Source organism: Callorhinchus milii, unplaced genomic scaffold (assembly GCF_018977255.1).
Source record: "Callorhinchus milii isolate IMCB2004 unplaced genomic scaffold, IMCB_Cmil_1.0 Scaffold6, whole genome shotgun sequence".
NCBI classification, from domain to species: Eukaryota; Metazoa; Chordata; class Chondrichthyes; order Chimaeriformes; family Callorhinchidae; genus Callorhinchus; species Callorhinchus milii.
In genome coordinates this window covers 20,238,061-20,261,344 of record NW_024704747.1, presented here as the reverse complement: position 1 = coordinate 20,261,344, position 23,284 = coordinate 20,238,061, and the positions used below count along the sequence as shown (strand labels likewise).

At 41.7% G+C, this 23,284-nt stretch overlaps 1 protein-coding gene across 2 annotated transcripts in view; it reads right to left on the bottom strand.

Annotated features, from left to right (window-relative positions):
- Window positions 1–885: 885 nt before the first annotated feature.
- cps1 (carbamoyl-phosphate synthase 1, mitochondrial) overlaps window positions 886–23,284 on the bottom strand; it is an 89,320-nt gene continuing 66,921 nt past the window's right edge. Inside the window, exons 33-39 of one of the 2 annotated variants that reach the window (XM_007900136.2) lie at window positions 18,227–18,301; window positions 17,887–17,985; window positions 12,469–12,528; window positions 11,476–11,588; window positions 4,654–4,783; window positions 2,514–2,621; window positions 886–2,298 (exon numbers count right to left, since the gene is read on the bottom strand). In XM_007900136.2, the coding sequence (XP_007898327.1) occupies window positions 2,520–2,621; window positions 4,654–4,783; window positions 11,476–11,588; window positions 12,469–12,528; window positions 17,887–17,985; window positions 18,227–18,301 (579 nt within the window). In that variant the 3' untranslated portion in view covers window positions 886–2,298; window positions 2,514–2,519. Of the gene's footprint in view, window positions 2,299–2,404; window positions 2,622–4,653; window positions 4,784–11,475; window positions 11,589–12,468; window positions 12,529–17,886; window positions 17,986–18,226; window positions 18,302–23,284 lie in introns of those variants that run through there. The other variant, XM_007900135.2, reaches the window with a different exon arrangement.

Below are 23,284 nucleotides of genomic sequence, written 5' to 3'. Positions count from 1 at the left end.
TGATCTCATCCTTCCAAAATACCCTTCCCACAATCCTCACATCAAGCTATTTTTTTTTGCAAGAGAATCTAGGGTTGGGTAACCTGTTCCAATTATTGGGTAAAGAAAAACTTCCTGGTGTCTGTCCTGTAATTCCCCTTTGTAATTCAAACCTGTGTCCCCTCTTATGTTCTACTGACACGGTGTATCTGAAAGTATTGCTAGGGGCTTACTTTACAACACATCAAATGTATTTAACACACAGTTTCCTTTTCATTCAGGCACCCGTTGATCGAGGAAACGAGATAATGATAATAGTAATAATGGTTCTTGCATTTGACGTAGTGCCTAATCACATCTTCGAGACATCTCAAAACACTTCACCTAATATACTGAAAAGTGAATTGACTGTATATTTTGTGAGCAAAACGCAGCAGCCAATTGCATACAGCAGTATCCCACAAACAGTCGTGGATTGAGTTACTAATATTTTTTTAAAAAGGGCTTATTATCCTTAGCAAAGCAATTTGACTAACAACTGGGTTTCTACTTACTGCTAGGTACAGAGAGGCATGTGGAGTAAGGAATCTTGCCTAACATTTCACCATAACCAGGAATCGAACCCAGGTCCTCTCGCTTGCAAGGCCTCTAATTAATATGCTATAGGACTCTACAAGGATGCGGAAGATCTCAGAATGGATCCACCTTGGCCAACTGAATGCTTGTGGCAGGTAGATATCCCTGGAGAGGCCTGTTCACATTAGTGTGCAGCTGGTGCATTCCTGCTGAACGAGAAACCATGCTGAATAATAATTGAAGCGAAAATTCAGGAAGTGCTCACATTCCCCATGTTAAATTGCTTATGGTTAAACTCAAATTGCTCACAAATTGCACAATTCTGCTGGGTTCGAGTTTCAATAGACAATTATTTATTTATGCTTTAAGTTTAAATGATGTAGGAATTACAAAGGTTCATAACAGAGGAATGAAAATGTAACACAATGCACTGCAGAAAAGAACTGGATAGGTTATCATATTCTGACCTTCCTCATCTGAATGCTGCGTTTAGTTGCACCAATTTGTCATTCACACGTTTGGGGGTGGGGAGGAGGGAGAGAGAGAGAGAAAAAAAGAGAGGGTCGATCATTGATAGAATTATTTCCATGAAATAAAATTCTTTGAATTGTTGCTGTAATACATTCCTTACGTTGTAAGGTTTGATACAGTTAACTTAACTGGTATTTATCAAAGCATAGGCTGAACTAGAATAGGCAGAGTCAAGTTTTCTTATGAAATTGGCCCTCTATTAAGTGCTGGAAACAAGGCTCAGTAATCATGTTGGTGGACTAAATTGAGCGCTTCTGTACCTCCAAACAGCTCCATGGCATTTGCAGATTAATGGATCTGGACATGTGCACACAACTTATGTGGCCTTGAAGGGACAATTCAAGATTATTGTTTGATTGAATAACTACAAGAGGACACTGTAGCCTGGAAGCAGGAGAGGAAGGAAGAAGCTAGTGTGTGTATGGGAAGGCAGGGGACCCACATTTGCTCATTTACTGGCATGCAATCCAATTAAAATTAGAAAACACACCCCTCTGAGGTGGGTCAGTTTCACATTGATGCCATTCCCCTGGACTGTTTGGAATAGAACCTATACACTGTATTTCAGGATGAATCAAAACTTTGTTTGCCACGACAAGAAGGGCTTTGAAGAACTCTTCGCTAACAGAGACCATTGTGAGTATTTAATGCCAGTCACAAATGAAACAAATCAGACTCGTGCATTAGGGGATGTTTTAGGGGACGATGCCAGATGACGACGATTCTTTGCATTGAGTTCCCCGGCACCACACAGGAGACAGGGAAACAATTACACATCACCTGCCAGCCATTCACATCAAGGACAAGGTGGCGAGTAACCAATCTACAACATGATCCACACACAGCATGCCTTAGAAAGTTATTTTGAAAGCTGGAAAGTAACCATAAAACTGGTTTGCAAGTTGTAAAATCCTGTTGGAAACAAACTGTCCACTCAGTAGAATTCAATACGACAACAGCTTGCGTCCACCAAAACCTTTGAATAAAGTTATTCTTTAAGAGTTGTGACAGCGAGGTCTTAAGTTCGGAAGATGCAGTGTGAAAAAGTCACGTTTAAAGACTTGGAAAGGCAGAGTTATTGAAACAAGCAGAGCAGTCTGGCGTCTACTGCCACCCCAACTGGTAGCAACCGAGGTAAGTAACTTCATGTGTTCAGCTTAGTGGCTCATCCCCATTCTTCACAGCAGCAGGAATGACAGCACCTTTTGTTTACTAACAAGATGGGACAACAGAATAAGTGAGAAAAAAGAAAGTTATTTACATATTGCTTCAAACCTCAAAAAAACTGGGCCGAATAAGGTGACAACTTGAGTCCACAGCAGTGTATGTCATTTTATTAAACTGTTACAAACGAAACTTTTTTTTTGTATCTCAGAACCACTTTGTACACTTGTTGGAGTGCAGATCTGCACAAACTGGACACTCACTGGTCTTCATGATGACTCTCCTATCACTCTGTTCTCCCGATAATGATACAGACTGGTTGAGTCCAGCTTTCCACACTGTTTAACAGCTTCAGCAAAGAGTTTAACCACCTGAAAACAAAATAAGAATAATAATCATCATTGCATTTGATATGGCACCTTTAAAGTCAAAGTGACGTCTCAAAGCACTTTTACTGTGAAGTGTGATGACAATTTTGTCGGCAAACACAGTAGTAATAATCCTTGCATTTTGATATAGCGCTTTTCACGTCAGGAGGACGTCCCAAAGCGCTTCACAGAACACACTGTAAAGTGAATTGACTGTATATTTGTGGGCGAACACGGCAGCCAATTGCACACAGCAATGTCCCACAAACAGTCGTAGATTGAAAATGACCAATTTATTATTGTTTTTGGAGGGATTATTATTAGGCTCTGTGTGGAATAAGGAAACTTGCCCAAGGTTTCGCCCTCTGCCTGGAATTGAACTCCGGTCTCTCGCTTGCAAAGCGAGTGCTCTAACCACTGAGCTACAGGACTCCACTAATCAATATGCATACAGCAATGTCGCACAAACAGCCATGAAGTGGCCAATTTTGTCTGGGGATTATTAGCCACCTAGAAAGTTCCTTCTCTTGTTACATAGTGCCATAGGATCTTTAATATCAACCTGAACAGCTAGATGGGACCTCAGTTTAACATCGCATCTAGAGGACAGCACCTCCAACAATGCATATCTCTCCTCAGCATTGCATTGAAGTGTCAGCCCAGACTGTGAGTTCACAGTCTCAACGTGGGGCTTGAACCCACAACCTTCTGACTTGGAGGCAAGTCTGAGCTAGGCTGTTGTCAGCTACACAAACCTATTTTGGAAGAAGAATAAATTCTTGGATGCACTATTCCTCCCCCTGAAATTAAGGTGCTTGACATCAAACTGATGTCCATGGTCAGAGAATGAATCACAAGGAATCATGATTTCAGACTTGATTCCTGTGTGCAGCATCCTCAATTATTTTTCTTTGTGAAAACAGAATGGTTTTCAATTCGGGCAAAATGCTGTGTTTTTGAGAATCGTTCTCAGATCTTACAGTTGGCAAAAATTGCTCATAAAAATCCACAAACTTCTTTTTAAAAAGGTAATGCCACTCAGGTCAAGCTCATTCAGAAAGGTGGAGAGCGTGCCTTATGACTCTGTAAGTAAACATCCCATTTAGAGTGAAACTAAGTGTATAGACTAGGAGATGTTCCTTGTATGATCATCTTTTGTGTTACTGATATCAATGAGTAAATGGGAGCAGCAATATAACTATTTTGTGCCTTTGGAATGGGAAGAAGAGGGAGGTGGGGAGTGGGGGAACCAGGCAGGGTTCATACTCCAGATAGTTATCCAGTAACCATACTCAAAAGTCTTATTGCGATATGGGGGTTGGGGGTATGACGTGTAAGGGAAGTTCATGGGCACAATTTCTGCATAATTTCGATGAAAACATAAGCTTATGTTTTTTTTTNACAGCTGCTGATTGACCCGCTCTGGATTTGCAGCATTTTCTGTAATTCTGTATTTTGGATTCCCAATAGTCCCCGCGCAAAGCACTGAACATCTGTGCAACTGTGGATAATCTTCTGGTTGGGAACAGGATTACAAAGTAAAGGGTAATCTTCAGTCTTTGCAGGGGGGTTGATCGAAAGGTGATGTGCTCCACAGCATTTCTACACTTCAATCTGGCAATAGCTGGAGTTTAGCTGAATTTTTATTATGTTGATCTCAGAATAATACTTGCATTTGATATATAATAATACTATTAACCATCCTTGCATTTGTAAAGCATCTTTTACGTCAGGAAGATATCAGCCATAAAGCAAATTAGAAACATTGTATCTGGGGGATTGTTGGTAAGGACATTGGGAGAAATTCCCTTCTCTTCTTGAATCGTGCCATGGGATCTTTGACATCCACCTGAACAAGTGTAGGTCCGCACCTCTGACAATGCAGCATGTCCTCAGCTGGACTGTTAGCCAGGACTGTGAGTTCTAAGTCAGGACATGGGGCTTGAACCCACAACCTTTTGACTCAGAGATGAAAGGACTAACAACTAAGCCAGGATGATACCGGTTATCAGAAGAGTATAACAAATGCTTTTACCTGGAAATTGGTAATGAGCGGCACTCCGTGATCTATGGCCATTCTTCTGATCAAGTAATTTTCTCTCACAAACTTGGTGTTGTTATTGGGTAGGTTTACCACAAGGTCAATGTCTCCATCGTGGATTAGTCTGCAAAGGGAGTGGAAAGGAATCAGCGGACATCATACATATTTTAAAAAAACCTGCTACAGAAAATGTATTAAAATATTTGGAAAGGAGTTACCAGATGCTAATCAGCAAAAATAGCCATCCTTCTTTTACTCTTTAATAAAGCAAAGGGAATATGGGACAAGCAGTAAACCCAGCTCAGAAGCATGGAGGGTTCAGGCTGGGACATAGGACCACACAAAATTATACAGTACATGTGACTGTGGAGATATTCAATAGTGACAACCTTAAAATTAATTAACTGAGGTGCTGGGAACCAGTGGAGCTCGAAGGGCAATAGCTGTGTTGGAGCTTGTGCGGGACAGAGTTTCAGGCCACAGAGTTCTGGAAAGGTTGGTTTGTGTAGATTAAGTCCAGGGATGAGAAGATTGGAGAACTTTATCCCAGAGATGATGAAGAAATGGATGAGTTTCAGAAGGTGGTCATGAAGAGGTGTAAGCAGCCAACATCCCAGGGATGGAAGAAGCCAGATCTGGGAACTGAGCAGATGTTTGACACCAGCTCAGGGTCAATTGGTAACAAGCAGCACACTGATCCAAGGCCAGAGAGCAGAGGTGCATGTGGCACTTAAGATACTTAAGCTACCACTTGAGGTTGTGTAGGTGTCAAGGAGTTGGCAAAGGGGGTAAAAGGGACAGTGAAGAGTGAAGAGAGAAGAATTCAAATGTTCAGAATTGCATGATAAGGCTGATATCGCAATGTAAATGTAAACATTATTATATGCACATACACTGTATGCATACGTATCCATATTTTAACACTAATTATCAATGTGGGAGACTATACTGTACTGTGGTAAATGTGTTACTGAATTGTTAAATAATTAAGACTTGGAATAAGTACTACAAGAAAAGTATTACAAAGTTTACTTAATCGTACATAGACATTCGTTAAAACCAATTAAGTGGGCACCATACGTTAAGGATAAAAACCCATAGAGGAAGCCAGCGTTCCACTGCAGTTCACAGCAGTAGAAGGAGGTTGTTGTGTACATTGAGAATGAGTAAGTATGCCTAGCTTTGGCGTCTATAAAAATGCGAGCATGTATTCTCTCCCCGGTAAAGTTAATTTCCAAGTGAACGAGACGGATTTATGCTGTTATTTAAACACATAAAAAGCAAGAGTTTGGTTCTGCTGACTTGTACTGCAGTGAAAGAGCAGATCTATGGCCATTTTACCAATAGACTCTCATGTACTGTGTGTTTCACAGAAATACAGTCAAGATCAGACCCCTGAAATTCCATCTGGCCTTAGCCTGTAAGTCAATTTTGTCTCAAAATTTAAAACAAGCAGAATTTTGGATAATTCTTATATCCAGTCTTAATTTGGAAGATAGTTTTCTCCAGTTAGAAAAGAACCTGCTTCCCAATTAAGGCAGGATTAAGGAATTTTCCACAATTTATTTACCCCAAATTCCACAATCTTAAAAATATTTTGTCTGAAAACTTAACACTAGAAGGAATTCAGGCCTCTAAAAGTACATGTAAACACTGAGAATTACTCAACGTGGCTCAGTATTTATACATACATATAATGAAACCAATGACTGTACACTTGCCGCACATTCAGCTTAATGATGGCAATTGTCTTACTATTTTCAGTTTACTCTAAGCTAATTTTATAGTTTTAAAAGATTCCTCTTCCATTTGCTGATCCTCAAACAAACAATAAATAAGATAAACAACTACTTATCCTAAGTCCCATAAGTATATGGTTAATATATAATCTTTGCATTTGATACAGTGCCTTGACTGGTGAAATAACCTGACTCAACATGTTAACATCAAACACAGGAGATGCAAATAATAATAATCCTTGCATTTGATATAGCGCGTTTCACGTCTTCTAGACCTCTCAAAGCACTTCACAGAATACGCTGTAAAGTGAATTGACTGTATATTTGTGGGCGAAACACAGCAGCCAATTGCGCACAGCAGCATCCCGCAAACAGTCGTGGATTGAAAATGACCAATTTATTATTGTTTTGTTCTTTTGGAGGGATTATTATTAGGTGTGTGGAATAAGGAAACTTGCTCAAGGTTTTGCCCTGCCTGGGATTGAACCCAGGTGTCTCGCTTGCAAGGCGAGTACTCTAGCCTCTTCCTCTGAACCTCAGGTGGAAACACAACCTATTTCAAAAACAACCGCAGCAGCTTGGATTAACGTAACGCCTTTCATATGGGGTAGCTTCTCAGAGTGACGAGTTATGGTAGAGATTAGTTAATGACTTCCAGTCTGAAATCAAGTTAATGGACAGTTTTTGTGATCTATAAAAATAATACTTAAGTATAATAACAATACTTATTATCTCATTATTAAGAATAATTATAATCAGGAAAGGCTGAACATGCTTGGACTCTTCTCTTGAAAAGAGGAGGTTAAGGGGTGACCTGCTAGAGGTCTTTAAAATGATGAAGGGTTTTGATAGGGTAGACATAGGGAAGACGTTTCCACTTGTGGGGGAGACCAAAACCAGGGGCCAACAATATAAAATAATCACAAATAGATCAAAAGGGGAAGTTGGAAGAAATGTCTTTACACAGAGAGTAGTGGGAATGTGGAACATGCTACCACAAGGAGTTGTTGAACCAAATAGCATAGATGTAATTAAGGGAAAGTGAGATAGGTACATGAAGGAGAAAGGAATAGAAGGTTATGCTTGAAGGCTTAGTTGAGGAAGGGCAGGCGGAGGCTCATGTGGAGCATAAACACGGTATAGATCAGTTAGGCTGAATGGTCTGTTTCTGTGCTGTATATTCTAGTGTAATATTATTATTATCTAATGATACAATCATAATCTCAGGGATGCTTCAGCATCAATCAAGGAGACCACAACCTCTAGCCTAGTCAGGCTCAGGAATCCTCCCAGACCAATGCCTTTAACCATAATTCTTTGCAACTTTGTCAAAGGTGTGACTTCCCGTTTAAAGCTCAGGTCCAAAACGCTGACTGTCCAGTGCCTTGGGATGTCCTCCCGATGTGAAAGGCGTTATACAAATGTAATTTTGTTGTTGTTGTATGTTCATTGGGTTTACATGATGGAGAAAGCACACATCGTAGTTCCCAGCAATAGTTTAAGGATTTCAGTAACATGTAGGCATCATTTTCCACATTATCTGTGTCCATCACCTCTATTTCTTAATAGGTCCACGGTTGCGACATGTCCCATTTTACCTTGTAGGACGAGTGGGTGTGGGGCACAGAAAGGCATTGGTGCCTTGAGCTTAGCTCAGTCGTGCGCTTCTGTCAGGTGCAACAGTTCTTCCTCATTCAGCATTTCCGACAAATACAACGTGACAGTAGAGGCTGACTGTATTCAGCCATCCTCATTTACCATTCATCTGGAGGCTGAGCAGCAGCATTTCCTGAGCAATAAGGGCACTACCCTCAGCCTGTATGACAGGAGCAGCTTGTCCATTTCCTTTGCATTCCCATCCAACGTGAACCGCTCCAGCTAAGTACAGTATCTCACCGCAATATGCCAGCATTCTCCGGATAAATATGTCGTGGGTGACAGTGAGTTACGATGTTCTATGCGTAGATATGAAAGACCCATCGCTCACACTTGGCACAGGAATGAGGGGAGCTTACTTACAATGATCTTTTACAAGAGTGAAAGCCATGGAATTCATTGTGACTAAATATTTTCTTTACATGAAGGGGGAGGGAGCGTGCGGGAGTAAAGCTCCTGGCAGTACAGCAAATAGCCCTCAAAATACATTCCGATGCACAGAACACCAATTCAGACATGAATCAGTTTCGCTTTCCAACCCCTATAATGTCAGTTCCCCAACTAATCACATGTTTACAGGAAAAAAAACCGAAATGGTGAAATTCCAAATGAAAGCAACGCACACCTTTGAGCAAAAATAAATAATTTTTCCTTGATGTTATACGGAGAAAAGGCAGCATTTCTGGCAGAGAGATGCTCCTGTCTTTCACTTTAGTTGAAATAACAGGGAGCACAATGATTGACATTGAAAATGATAAAAGAGAAGGAAGCTTTCTTGGATCAGGAGTGTACTTTAAATTGAATCAAATACACACAAAGAAAGGATCTGCCTCCTACACTCAACAAAGTAACTTCGACAACTTATTCTTGGAGGGGCAAGAAGACATAATAGTTTACAGTTATTAAAACGTCTCTCATCCTGGAAGTTACAAGGCAGATCTGACAGCAACTGGCACCATTACAGTGCTCTGTAGAATAACTACTCATTTCCTCGGATTTCCTGAATACACTCACAGCAAAAGACTAGCCTCAACTGCGAGTGCTATGGTTTAGTGATGGAAGTGAAGCCATGACAACATTCACTTCGATCTGATCACAATAATCATTTCTTAAAACCCAATGGTCCCAGAGTTATTTATTGGAGGGAGGGGGGCGGGGAGGGGGAGGGATTGCAAATTGTTTCAAATGCTCCACCTCAAACAAAACATTATTGGCATTTCAGACATTAGACAGTGCTGATTCAAAGCAGCAATCTGCTCAAAGGAGGGTCTGATGGTGCTAAAATCATGAATTCAAAGCTGGAGTTATTCTCTAGTGTCAGTGTTCCTGAGGTTAGTCTTTTCTTGTGGTCTTAGCCTTATTAACAACAGGATAGTGTTTCAGAGCGCTGCACAGTGGAGGGGTTAAATGCCAAGAAAGGGAAGGTGATGATAGATGCTGAAATTTAGAAATGGAATTTAAAAATCAACTAAAGAGTGGGCAAGGCAGAGGGATTGAGGCAGGGAGTTCCGGAGATTAGGGGTGACCATTGCCCATGAATTTTAACTACTCAGAATTTTGAAAAAATAATTCAGTCTTAATTAAACCAAATGACGACTGAATTCGAAAATGTTTCAAAATCAGAAACAGGCCATTTGGCCCTTCCAGTCCAGCCAGTGTTTATTCTCCACAGGAGTGCCCATCTTGGTCCCTATTCTCAGTCTCATATTCTGGCCCTTTTCTGCACAATCTTAAATCCTTAGATGGGGAAGGTCGATAGAGGGTGCCCAGCGCATGGAGAACTTTTCCAACAGTGAGCATCTTTAGGCGGGAAAAAAACCAATGGAAAACATGGCAATAAAAATAACCATTTTAAAATTGTATCAAAATGTATGTACATCTGAGTGTTTAATTTATTTTGCAGGCAAGATTGCACACCTTAAGTAAAGTCATTTTAGTTTATTTCTGAGCCATGCATGGTTGGACTTTTAAGTCTTGCAGCCTGTCCCTAGAAGCTTATGTAACATTTTGGCGCTGAGAGACAAGATGGTCTTTGATTGATAGCAGCACAACACATCAGAGGGGCTGTGAGCCGTACATTCAAGTCATTTTAGTATCACTTTTATTGTTACTGCTGCCATATAGCTCTGGTGGGCGGCTACAGTTGTAAATGAAGGTTCCACTAACATAATGATATTTAATGCTGAAAACTTCAGCTTTGGTGAGATAGCCACAAGGAAGGCAAACATTTTAAGAGGGATAGAGTATAAATCACATAGCATTGCTATATTACCCGCACATGATCATATAGCAACAACTTGTGTTTATATAGCACCCTTCACACTCAGTAGCATCCTGGAGGGCTTCACAGAGACCATTGTGTCTTAAAATATAAGGTGGTGTAGAATTGCCGAAATTCTTAATACAGTTTTAATTTGGAATCCACTTTTCTGTTCAAGCTGACCAGTGTTCCTGGTGAGAGCAGGCCTGGCGAACAGCCCCCGGTGAGAGCGGGAAAGTGGGTTGCACAGCTAGCTTTCAGAATCAGGAGCTGTACTGAGTGCAGTATCATTACATGCTTGCCTATTGCTATCAGCGTCATTACAATTGCTAGGCAAGACCTTTATTTATACAGCACTCTTTGTTTGAGCAAACCTTTTTGGCTGGCTCCCAAGTGGCGGATCTAATGAGGCACTGCCCTGGACTAATCCTCGAAATTATTTCATAAAGAAAATACATTTACATTATTGTCTCATTTCAGCAAAACTCGACGTTGAAAGGAGCTGCTGGAGTCTGGGAAGAACTGTTCTATCTATACATTAACGATACATACTATCAAAGCATAGGCTATCCAATAGTAACAGCAACATCCCACCCTGCGGAGCTGGGACACTGCCCAGTGGAATGAGAGAACACAGCCACCATGTCCAGCAACTCTTAATAATAATACTTCACAGGAGTTACTGTAAAATGTAGTGGTTGTAATTTGTAGGTGAATTTAGCAGCTAATTTTTGCACAACAATGTCCCACAAACAACCATCAAGTGAATTACTGGTGCCCTCAGTTATGTAGTGAACAACCAATGATTCTGTACTCCCTTCTCGTTTGGTTAATTGCATAACTGAGGCCACACTGTCCCCCAAGAACAGTGACGTGTCACACGTTTCCCACCCCCAGACCTGTCTCACCACCCCCAGACCCTTTCATCATTGCCACACTGTATCCAACAACTGGGTGACCACTCAAGCAGCCAAGGAACATCCAACCCATCAACTACACAGTCTCCACGCCATATTTACTTGCAGTATCATGGGTGTAACTCACCCTCTCAATGTTGAGTTCTACTACATACCAGTTATAGCACCAGCATCCTGCGAGTTGCATTATTTGTACCTTACCAGATAGAATCACTGGGATTGACAGAAGCTGACCAGCACTTACTTTCTAATGGAAGGAGCTGCGGAGCTATGATCATCTGTAGTTGGCCAGGATACCGGGGCTGTTGGCACATCATTGGCATTCAACCAGGCAGCTGTGCCTTCTGTAGCAAAAAGCTTTAACGAACAAGATGCATAGGTTAGAGAGTGTCAAACACTTTTGATTTTATTTAGACCATACAAATGGATTTGTTATAAGACTATCTGCTTGTCATGAGTTTTTTTTTACAGCTTCTCAAGGTATCTCTCTTTACTCCTCCCTTCTCTGATGCCAGCCTATTCACTGCGATCCCTGCTCTTCAAGATAAAAGTGCCAATTAGTGCCCGGAATTCGTCCGTGACTGTCAACTGTGTCATCAGTGGCTGGGAACCAGACCGTGTTCTCTCTTGCTGCCCAAGATTTAGCAGCTCATGTCCTTCTATCCAGAGACCCCGCAGATCACATACATGCACACACGCCAACCCAGTGAGACAAGTGAATCTGAATGACTGGCAGCCACCAGGCTCACTCCCCTAACATTATACCGTAGGTTGGCAAACATTCTGTATTAGCGACAGGTCTATGAGCAAAGGGTTTGGTCTTGAAGGGAAGACAGATTGTATGGCCATTGGAATATCATAGCCTTTGTCTGTAAAATGCACATATATTGGTACAGGTGGTTGTAACAGTGGCTTACCTACAGTAATTATAGGGTGAATAGTATTGAGGGAAGGGCACTGCTTACAGGAAATATACATGAACAGTGTTAAAGTACAGATTAATGAATAATAAGTAGCTCCATTGCTCCCACAGCCCATGCGCTTTACCTAGTCTGAGTCAGGAGTTATTGATTTGTTTGCATAACATGCACAGGTTGTGTAAATGTCACCTAAATGCCGTGTCAGTGAAGAAGGAGTCATCCCGATTGATCCACAGCATGTGTTGTGTAAAACCCCAGACCGTGTGTTAAGAAGCTGAACTGCCCATTTCATTTTAGAAAAGGGAATCAAGACTTACCTTATATCCCTGCTCATGCAACTGCTGAGCACTGTCGAGGAATTTTGCTCGGAATGAATTCTGGAAAAGAACAGAAATGCAACATGAGAACCTAATTTACACCAATGACACCCAATTTATACAGTAATGGTGTTCCTGAAATTGCTACCCCTAATCTCGGAGCGCTGAACAATAGCAGAGTTTGACGCCGAGCTGGGGAGAAAGGAGAAGTGACCATAAGCACGGTCGAAAGGAAAGTCTCAAGTTACGATGGCATTCAATATTCAGGCAAGAGCTTTGGAATTTGTCAGTAAAAGGTTACTGACAAGTAGTAAAAGCAGGTTCCACTAGGATGGGAGACTTTCTTAGAATAAATGTGTAAGGGCGTCAGTGGATGCACACTTATGTGTTAAGAGGTACTTTGCGATTAGGTGAAACATTCCTCTAATGCTGAATAGCTTTCTGTTGGTTTATAAACATTGTAATTGCAAATGAGCTAAATGTTAACATCCTGCATATTTTGAGTCTAAAGGATCAGCCTATAAATATCTCTTCCTGCAGTTGCTTCTGCACTGGAATAGAGTGTAATTAGGAACGCTGCACTGTACAGCATCTCCTATTCCAGTAATGATTCACTTTTGTATCTGTCAGACTCGTGTGTTCAAAGGGTTCCAGGCATCCAGCTAAATGCTTCAATTGAAGTACATTGCTCCTATTAACAACTTCACTACAGAGATACTATATAGGTGGCTAATAAGTGGTATTTCTAATGGGATTTCCTGAAGGAGAAATTGAGTGGGGACTTCTTCCAGCAACAAAAAATGAGTCAGGCAGCCCTATAGCTCAGAAAGATCACATCAGAGTGACATTCCATCACTTGGATATATATCAAATGTAAGGATTATTATTACCACTATTATTATGAACCCTGTTAGAAATCATCGCATATTACAGCCCAGTGACTCTCACAGCAGATTATTGCATCTGACCAAGGCAGAGAATCATTTCTCAAATAAACAAATAAAAGGGGAGGGCAGTACACCTCCATCCACAGGGAGAGAGGATGTGAAAGCACTTCATCATACAAAGCTAATGGCCTTTGTTTTACAAAAATAAATGGCACTTAATAAAGGTCAGCTTGTTTTGCAGTAAAAGATTTTAACTCTTGCTGTGTGATTTAACTCTGTCCAAGGAATCCAGCCACTGCCACCATTTGTACAGCTGTTTATAACCCAAGGTTCCAAGTCCCAATCGTTTTACACAGACACTATCCATTGAGCTCTCAGGTTTCATCCTGGGACGTGCTGAGTTTGGTGAACTCAACTAGGGCAGAAGTGGGACTAGTTACAATTAGCCTCAGAGCCCCTGGACTACAGAGAATAAAAAACAAATTACACTTCTGTAGCCCCTTCACGTCAGAAAGATATCTAACACACACAATTGGCCATGTGACTGCCCAGTGTCCAGCGCTGGAAAAAGCATGTGTGTGGATGCAGGACAAGATCAAGATCAGGGTGGGCTGTGATTCCCCCTGTAGTTGAATAGCTTGTCAACACTAGATACACGTTACAAATGGCTACTTAGGAAAATAGTAAAACAGGAACATGGAGGCCATTCAGCCCATCAAGCCTATTCCACCAACTTATTGAATCTTGGCAGACCCTTTCGCGAAACCCCTTTAATATGACTATTATCCAAGTCTGTCTGTCTCTCTGTTAAACATTCCTATTGATTCTGGCTCTACAGCTTTCTGGGGCACAGGGTTCCACCCAGGACAGACGTACCAGATAAATGTGAGTGCCTGTGTATGCTACACCTACAAGAGACACAATGTACAGAATTGGGAAGAAAAAAGAAAATGCAGGGAAATATCATCTGCAGTACTGCTCATGATAGAGGAAGGGAACACAGATGAGTATTGGCATTTGTGATTGAACAAATGGTTCACTTTCTAAGCTGTAGCACTTCATGCTTTGGGGTTATATATTTCTATTAACAAATGATGAGGCAGTATGACATTCACAATGAATCTTCAAACAAGTTTCTTATAAGAAATTACCGCTGTCAGTCTGGTTACAAATGGAACATCAAAGGGGGGTTGAAAGCTATGTCAAGGATGTGTTGCAAGAACATTAGTAAAAAAAAGCAGCACCTTGGCATTCAAGCCAGGGATGGGAGCTGAGGGGATGGGGAGGGGAAAAATGACTGAAGCATGCTCAGAGATAGGTTGTGAGACAGACCTTGAAAGAGGCGAGGGAGGAAGGGAATCGGATGGAGTTCCAGAGAATGGATGCAGTTAGGCTGAAAGCCTGCCACTGATGGTGGAGCACGTAGGGTGGGGGACCGAAAGCAGTCTGGTGGCTCGCTGAGCAAAGTGAGCGTTCTTTCCTTCCACAATGCTAAAGGCAGTCTAACTGACTGAAGCTTCCAGGTATACATGCATTCTTTATGTCTCTTTAGGTTTGAAGACATACTTCTCCAAGTGTGCCAAAAGTCACCTCCCCCACGCTCCTTGCACGGAGTCCAACACCACCACTGTACAGAGCTCTGCAATGCAGCATGAAGGATGCTATAGAAATACAAGATGCTGCTGTTGTTGTCCCTCATCTAAGGGGATCCGAAGCTCAATCCACTCTTACCATGTTGTTTCACTTATTCACACACATTAGCAATAAACAAGGTGCTGATGCTTTTCTGTGTGAGGGGTTTAACCCAATGCTAAAAAAAAAAGGATTCTGCTTGCAGGCAAATATTCTCCTACACAGTAATTCATATCACTTGGCCCCTCATATAAAATATAATCTTTTGAAAGTTACACTAAAAAAACTTGCAACTGACACAGAACCTTTCACGTCTGGAGCCCATGAACTGGCACTTCACTGGATTTACTGTCAGGTGTGACGACTGTGAATTTTGATGGCTTCGTACCAGCTAGGTTTGTGAGCTGTATCTATCCAGTGTCACACACAAAACTGCAGGTTTTCCCACATAAGGGAAGCCTGCAGTGGGAACTTTTGAATTTCCTATTTGGTTACATTCTCTCGTTATTTTCCACCATGGCCACCATCTATATTAGAAATTAGAGGATGTTCCACCTGCAGCGAGTGCACCAGACACTGAACGCTGGCAGCAGATCACAGCTTCAGATGGTGACTGAGTAACTCTCAGCACAGAACGCATTATAAATAGAAAAAACACCTGGCTTGGAGCACGAGAACAAACTGCGACTCTAATCCTCCTCCAAGAGAGATGGTCATGCAGCTTACAGTGTCATCAGAACGGCAGCACCTTGCTTGCCGCTGAGGCAGGACATTATCCAAACTTTAGTATTCTAGGCCATTGTTTCAGCCTGGCTCAGGGTGGAAGCATTGTCACCTCTATGTCAGAAGGCAGTGGATTCAAGTCCCACAGCAGGGCTTTAAGCTCACGGAGGCTAGGCTGACACTCCTATGTGCTGCATTGTTGGAGGTGCTGTATTTTGGATGAGATGTTAAACTGAAGTCCCATCTGCCTGTTCAGATTTTAAAGATCCCATGGCATTACTTGAAGAGAAGAGAGTTTCTCACCATCTCCTGGCCAATATAAAAATATTTTTATATTGGCCAGGAGATAAAATAAAATTGGTTACTCGCTTCATGGCTGTTTGTGATACATTGCTACGCACAATTGGGCTGTCTCATTCGCCTACTGTAAGTAAAATCCTATGAAGAGTTTCGAGGCATCCTGTCGACATGAAAGGCACTATAACCAATTGCAAGGATTAGTATTATAATTCAATAATTACTGTTTGATAATGGAAATGAAACAATGCAACCAATAATGAGCACAGTCGAAGGTTTTAATGTGTCAGTTTGAATCTCCTGCAGCTGCCGTATCTATTGTGATGAATTTAGGATTGAAAATTTTGTTTTGGTCAAAGGTGCAAATTTCTCTTCTACTTTCTAAATACATTTTCAGAAAATTCTTGAGCTCATTAAGTGATGGCAATGATAGAGCGTGGAATGTGTTCCATCCAATGTCAGCACAACATACTCCCAGGTCAGGCCATGTTGCGTGAAGCTCTCTACACCCCATCTCAGTAATATTCTTCAACATTTCCCACAATTACCATCCTAGTCACATTCAACCGTTACTGCTCAAGAACAATTAATATCATAATTATGGTCTTTTGTCTCAGTGCCTTGTGTACAATAAAATGTGGAATTGATAATGTACAACTGATTTCACACAGGAGCCTTTCAGTCAGCAGAGATGTGATTTTCAACCATTCAATCCAGCTTGGACTCAAACCAAGGCTACAGGTGAAAGGATTGTGCTCAAATCCATTGGACTTCCAGCCTTCCTTCAAAACTGCTCCTCGAAAGAAACCCATCATGGAAATTCCTGCACAAAGGCTGAATCACTTGAACTACAGTGCCTTTGCCATGCTAGCTCCCCACTGAAGCTATCTAATCCCTGCTCTTTACCCAATAGGCTTTTACATCTTCCTGTCTGACAATGTCTTCTTGATCTCATTTTGATTCACTTTCTCTCTGTACGTTCACCTCCACAATGGTAGTCAGTTCTAGCTATGGTTCAGTTGTAATAGGAGGATGTCTCTGTTTTTCTAATCTACTGATGACCTTTCCAAACACATTTGTGCGGAATTGTTCATATTAATCTCATCCAACTGCAAATTTTGCCCAATATTTAAAATGAATGGCTCAAACGAGACCCTTTTGGTCACAATCCTGCGTGGGACAATTCACCAAACGGAAATCGTTCTTAATGGTTCAAGTCCTTTCAAGTGCACAGTTGTCTAGACTAGGTTTCCAGTTTAAAATTGCTGTTACCTGCCACAAAACCTCTGCTATTTCAACAACTGTACCAAATTATCGTGAATTAAATAATAAATGCTTAATCTTCTGGGAACTTGTTCCAGTAAAATCAAAAGCAGAAAGAACCTATGCAAGAGAAAATTATTACCAATGTTCCTGTAAAACCCTGCTGAGAATAAAGTGGATTAAATAAATGACTCTCTTAAAGTCAAACGTTAAATGGTGTGGGGGTGGTAATTTTAAAATTACTACGCCAATAAATCATGTGCAACATAAAGCTATGTAAATGTCTCCTCCCTGAGGGGCAATATTTTCTGCCAACTTGATGCAAAAAGTCTCATGAGGACTTGTCAATGTCGAGTTTCCTGGCTATGATCATGGATCTAAGTTGGTGAGAATGGTGCTTGATCCAGGATCAGGAGTTAGGAACCTTCCCTAGCTTTGGGTGGGGAGGGGAGATCAGAAAGATGACCGAAAGCATGGTCAAACATTTAAGTCTGAAGGCAGTCGAAAGGAGGGCAATGAAGTTTTCTAAATATTCTTTTGACGCCTGATCCCCACCCAAAAAACCCACTGTCTGGTCAGTCGTTAACCAATCGAGTTAGCAGATTTGTTATGGTACCTGAATTCCGATCAGAATTCCTTTCTGAGGTAACTTGAAACCGGTGGACAGCATTGCCTTCAGGAAAGCAGAATAAATATTTGGCCCAAAACACGCAACCTGAAAGAAAAATAAAAGCAGACAAATTTGTTACACTTGCTGCAATTTAATATATTAAACACATCAACAACTTTTTTTTAAAAAAATACAATGGCTAATTGTATTCTGTCCAGTTCCCTTGGGGAGCAGATCATAGCAAATGTTTGGAACAGCATGTTTGTTTTTTCCAATTGCTTTCAGGCTAATAAGCAAAAGGGCAATTGTCTCTATGGAGATTAATGGAGTGTCAAGAGGTTGGCACCTCTCCAGTGGATGCCATCTCGCAGCGTAGAATGGGGTCTGCATCCCTCAGTCGTGGCCAGGAGAACATGGGAGCCTGCCAACACACAAAAAAGGCACTTTTAGAATGCATTTGCAAAGATTTCTAAAGAATTTAATTGGTATAAAACATTTCGAAAAGGAGATGCGTGCAGAGGTATTTACAAACAGGAACAGATTCTTAAACAGCAGTGCCCTCTGTGGGTTAGAAACAGAAATCTCTGTCCATCTGTGTATGTGTCTCTCACACATTTATTTTTTTCTCTAGATCTACACAATTTCCTGACGAGACACATTTCTGGGAAGGGGCGGGGGTGGGGAGGTGAGAAACGATCATGAGCAGTTAGAACCATTTACAAGATGATTTAAAATGGAGTGCTCCCTAAATATAAATTATATTTAAAAATGACTGCAAAGGCCTCAAACATAGTGAAAGCACTAAAGTTGCAGTAGGACACTATTCCACGCACATGCAAGTTGACTCACCCCAAACCCAACTGAATGAAACACTATTCTAACTATAAATGTTAGTCAGTCAGGTGACAGCAATTCAGTTTTCTTATCACCTCCACTTTCTGCATCGAATACTGAAACTTTTAAAAATTGTTTTGCCATTAATCATTTTGATTCATTACGGTCGAGACTCCTTGAATTTTTGTCATCCCCCCCAATCGAACACTTCACCAGATTCATCTGTGTAGATCAGACACTGCAGGTGTTATCAGTCTCAATCACAGGCAAAGTGCTACAGGCTGACAGTCCTAGTCACTTCAGCAGCAAATCCTTTCTGGCCTCGCTATTACATTTGCTTCACTGCAGCGTAAAGCGCTCATGATAACATCACTATACAGAGCATGAAAAATGGAAAAATACTTTGCACTTTTATAACCTGAATTTATGATTTATGCTGTGGCTTCAAGTGTTAGAGGATTGATTATTTTCCACTGTTAGAATCTTTGTTATTATACTCTTTGCTAAACAGCCATTTCAATCAATGGTTTGCTAAGTCCGTTCTTTAATTTAGTTTGCGTTCACTACTGCACTATGCAATTTTTTTCCCCTTGTTCGATTATGCTGTAATAAAAGCAAATCAACAAAGCTACCAACTCTTCAGTAAAACTTACTGGTAAAAAGGAAAACATTGAATTACAGCGCGGAAGAGAAATTCCCCCCTAGATCTAATTTAAGGGCAGATAATTTCCTTTGCTTTTTCTTGTCTTGTGATTAGTTTTCTTTTCCATTATTAGTTTGTTTGCTGACAATTACACCCTATACATTTATACGTCCATCACAAAGAATAGATAATGTATACACTCATCGATGCAGCAGTCCCCTACATAGTCTACCAGGAACAAACAGGAGCTGGATATAGTTTTAGATTGAAACTTTAGTTGAGAAAAGTGACAGATTAAACTAGCAGCAGAAGGTGATCAAAAACACGATCGAAGAGGAGGGTCTTGAGATGGGTCATGAAGGAGGTAAGGGAGGAGGCAAAGCTGAGAGATTGCGGGATGGAGTGACAGAGCGTCCATCCACCAATGTTGGGGTGGGTGAAGAGGAGAATGTGAAGCAGGCCGGAGCCCGCTGAGCGGAGGGAGCGGGCAGGATGGTAGGGGGTTAGGAGTTTGCAGAGGTAGGGGGGAGCGAGGCCACAGAGGGTTTTGAAGATGAGGACCAGGATCTTGAACTGTATCTTCTGTGTGATAGCCAGTAGAGTTGGGTGAGGATGGGGGTGATACTGTCACGGAGCCTGTCAAGGCAAGGAGTACAAGGAGACAGAGGGAGCCCTGGTCGCAGATGGACAGAATGTCATTTGTCACTTAGACCAGGGCTGTTTCTGTGCTGTGGGGGGCACGGAAACCTGATTGGAGGGGTTCGTGAAGGGAGAGGTGGGAGAGGAAGGAGCGAAACTGGAAAGCAACGACTCATTCCAGGACCTTGGAGAGGAAAGGGAGGTTGGAGATGGGGCAGTAGTTTGAGGGCAGGAATAGGTCCAGGGAGGGTTTTTTTTTTGAGGATAGGAGTGATGACGGACATTTTTAAAAGGGGTGGGAATGGTACCAGTGGACAGAGAGAGATTTATGATGTCTGTGAGTAGAGGGGCAAGGAGGTATAGCTGAGAGGTAAGGAGAGGGGTAGGGAGGGGTCAAGGGAGCAGTTGGTCAGTTTCATGCGGGTTATAGTGGTGGTGAGAGAGGAGTTGGAGACAGGTTCGAAGATGTGGAGGGAGGGATGGATAGGGGCCAGGGTGTGAGGGGGAGATGTGGAGGGGTAGTAGATGGAAGGGCAGAGGCAGCTGAGTAGATCCCCTTGACTTTGGATTCAAGGAAGGTCAGCATCGCCTCACAGTTGGCATTGGAGGTGAGGACTAGCGAGGTGTGAGAGGGTGGCCGGAGGAGCCGGTTGGTGATGGAGAAGAGGAGCCTGGGGTTGTCCTTGGCCTCCAAGATTGTCTTGGACTAGAACGATGATTTAGCAGAGGCGAGGGCGGAGTGGTAAGATTTGATAAGGTCCAGCCAGAACTGCCGATGGACCGTTAAGCTTGATTTAAGCCAGGTGCATTCAGCAGCACGGACCTGTGCTTTAAGGGAGAGGAGGTGCCTTTCACAAGTAGGAGACAGTTCAGGAAGTGAGGGGAGCAAGGGAATTGAGAGTGATGGAGAGGGAGTGTGGAGGAGAGTGACCGAGGAGGATTGGTCATTGTGGGGGGAGTTGACTCCAAGGCAGTGGAGAGGGAGGCAGGGGGAGATTTTTTTCCAGAAATTACAATATTAACGATAATCCTTGCATTTGAAATACAGCCTTTAACATCAGGACGATGACTTGAAGCATTTCAGAGGATTTACTGTGTATTTTGTAGGTAACTGTAAAGTGAATTTTATTTGGGGGGGGGGGATTGTTGGCCAGTACAACAGGAGAAACTCCCTTCTCTTTTCAAATAGCACCATGGGATTGTTAACTTCCACCTGAATAGGTAGACAGGATCTCAGTTTATTGTCTCATCCAAAGGACAACACTGTTAATAACGCAGCACTACACTGGAGTGTTAGCATAGACTGAGTTTAAAGTTCCAACATAGGGCTTAATAACAATGTTTTAAATGAGATGAGAATGCAATTGACTGAGCCAGGCTGACACCCTGATTCCAGACAATAGACAGTGTATGCGGCAATGCTGTTAACACCTTCCTGAACCTATACTGACTAAATGTCTCAAAAGAGCAAGGAGGACACTGGCTCTTGTGTACACCCTCACTATTTGTATACAAATGAAGATCTGCTGGAGACCATCAACTGGCTTACGATTAAAAACTAGTTAACCTTTGGAAGTCAGTGACATGTATTAAATGGGAAAATGAACCCCATGTCCTCAACAGAAGGTGTAACTTAAGAATCGCTGTCGGCCTTTAATCAATAGGTTCCGACAGAAAGGAAGAGCAGACGTGCAAAGGATTGTTCGTTCCATCCTTCCAAGTACATCAACAAAGACGAATGACTCACAGTGAAATCTGTAGGTTCCACTTGACCATTTGTCCCTGTAGAATTCCCCACTGCTTGGGCAATTTTACGGTCACTAGCCCATCTGCTACTTGACAATAATGTTAATTGCGTTCGACCCGCGATTCAGCTTGATAATTAAGATGATAGTCGATGGGAACAAGGATGCAATATTGCATTCACTGAATTCATTCTGGTGTTGGCCCTCCCATCTCAATAGGTGTTCTTCCTAAGAGCTCAAATCCTTCTGAAATCAAGCGTGCTTTATAGTGAATAACAATCCTTCCATTTGATATAGCACCTTATTACGTCATTGAGATGTCTCAAAGCGCTTCACAGCATATTCCGTAAAGTGGTGTGACTCGGTTTATTATGTGGGCAAACTCGGCAGCCAATTTGTGTGCAGTAATGTCCCACAAACAGCCATGGAGTGAGTGACTAATTTTATTTGGGGGATCGTTTGTTGGCCAGGACACCATGAGAAATGCCCTTCATAAATAAATATAAAAGCAAAATGCAAAATCTCACTTGAAACACAAACTCCAAAACAATATTACTCTGGGGATGGACAAGAAGTGAATGCAGCTGAGACAAGCATCAGTACTGAGGTCAGGCTCTATTCTTGGCCGATACTTGAACTCAAAAGTTCAGAAACAATTTATCCTTCTCATAGCAAGGTCTTTCTTGCTCAGTCGGAAGCAGTCTGTAACTCACACCTGCCTAATCACACGTTAATGACTTGGTCATTAATGCAGCAACTGAGATCCTCTTGATCCCAAGAAAACCTTTGACACAGTAAGTGGAAGAAACTGCCCTCTGGCATCAAGGTTATGGGGACAGGGATTCCATCGCAATTTAGTTACAGTACATACAACATCAACATGGTATCTCACTAATCAGTGGGGGAAGCCCATACTGTCATGATACCATCTATGAAAGGAAATCTGGAAAATCAAACCAACTCAAAAAAGCATTGCTTTCTGATGTCACTTAACTTAGTTTAGCTTTCCATGGGGTAGATATTTTACCTGGATCTAGATTTACTGTATTTTCTTAGCATTTCAGAGTGTCCAGGATTTAGCAAATCCTTAAATGCAATCTGATATCTTAAAGTTGTTTTTTTTAAAACTTCTTTCAAGAACTACTGACTTCAAAAATAAGACTGAATTCAACAACTTGCCAATCCGCATGCTCTAAAATTGTAAGAAAATAAGAGTAAATCTAAATTACATTTTATTTCAGTTGAAATCAATTGTTACTCTGGACTTAAAAGCAAATAATAATCCTTGTATTTGATTTAGCACATCAGGAAGACATCTCCAAGCACTTCACAGGATTTACTGTAATGTATGGTTTCTGTGCATTTGTAGGCAAAAACAGCAGACAATTTGTACACAGGAATGTCCCAACATCAGCCATGAAGTGAAGAACCAATCTTATCGCTCTTGAGCAGCTTGAACACCTTAAAAGTTGCTGTTTTATCGCCTATTCAGATGGTGTTAAAGATCCCATAACATTTCAAAAGCTTAAGGAGTTTCCCCTGG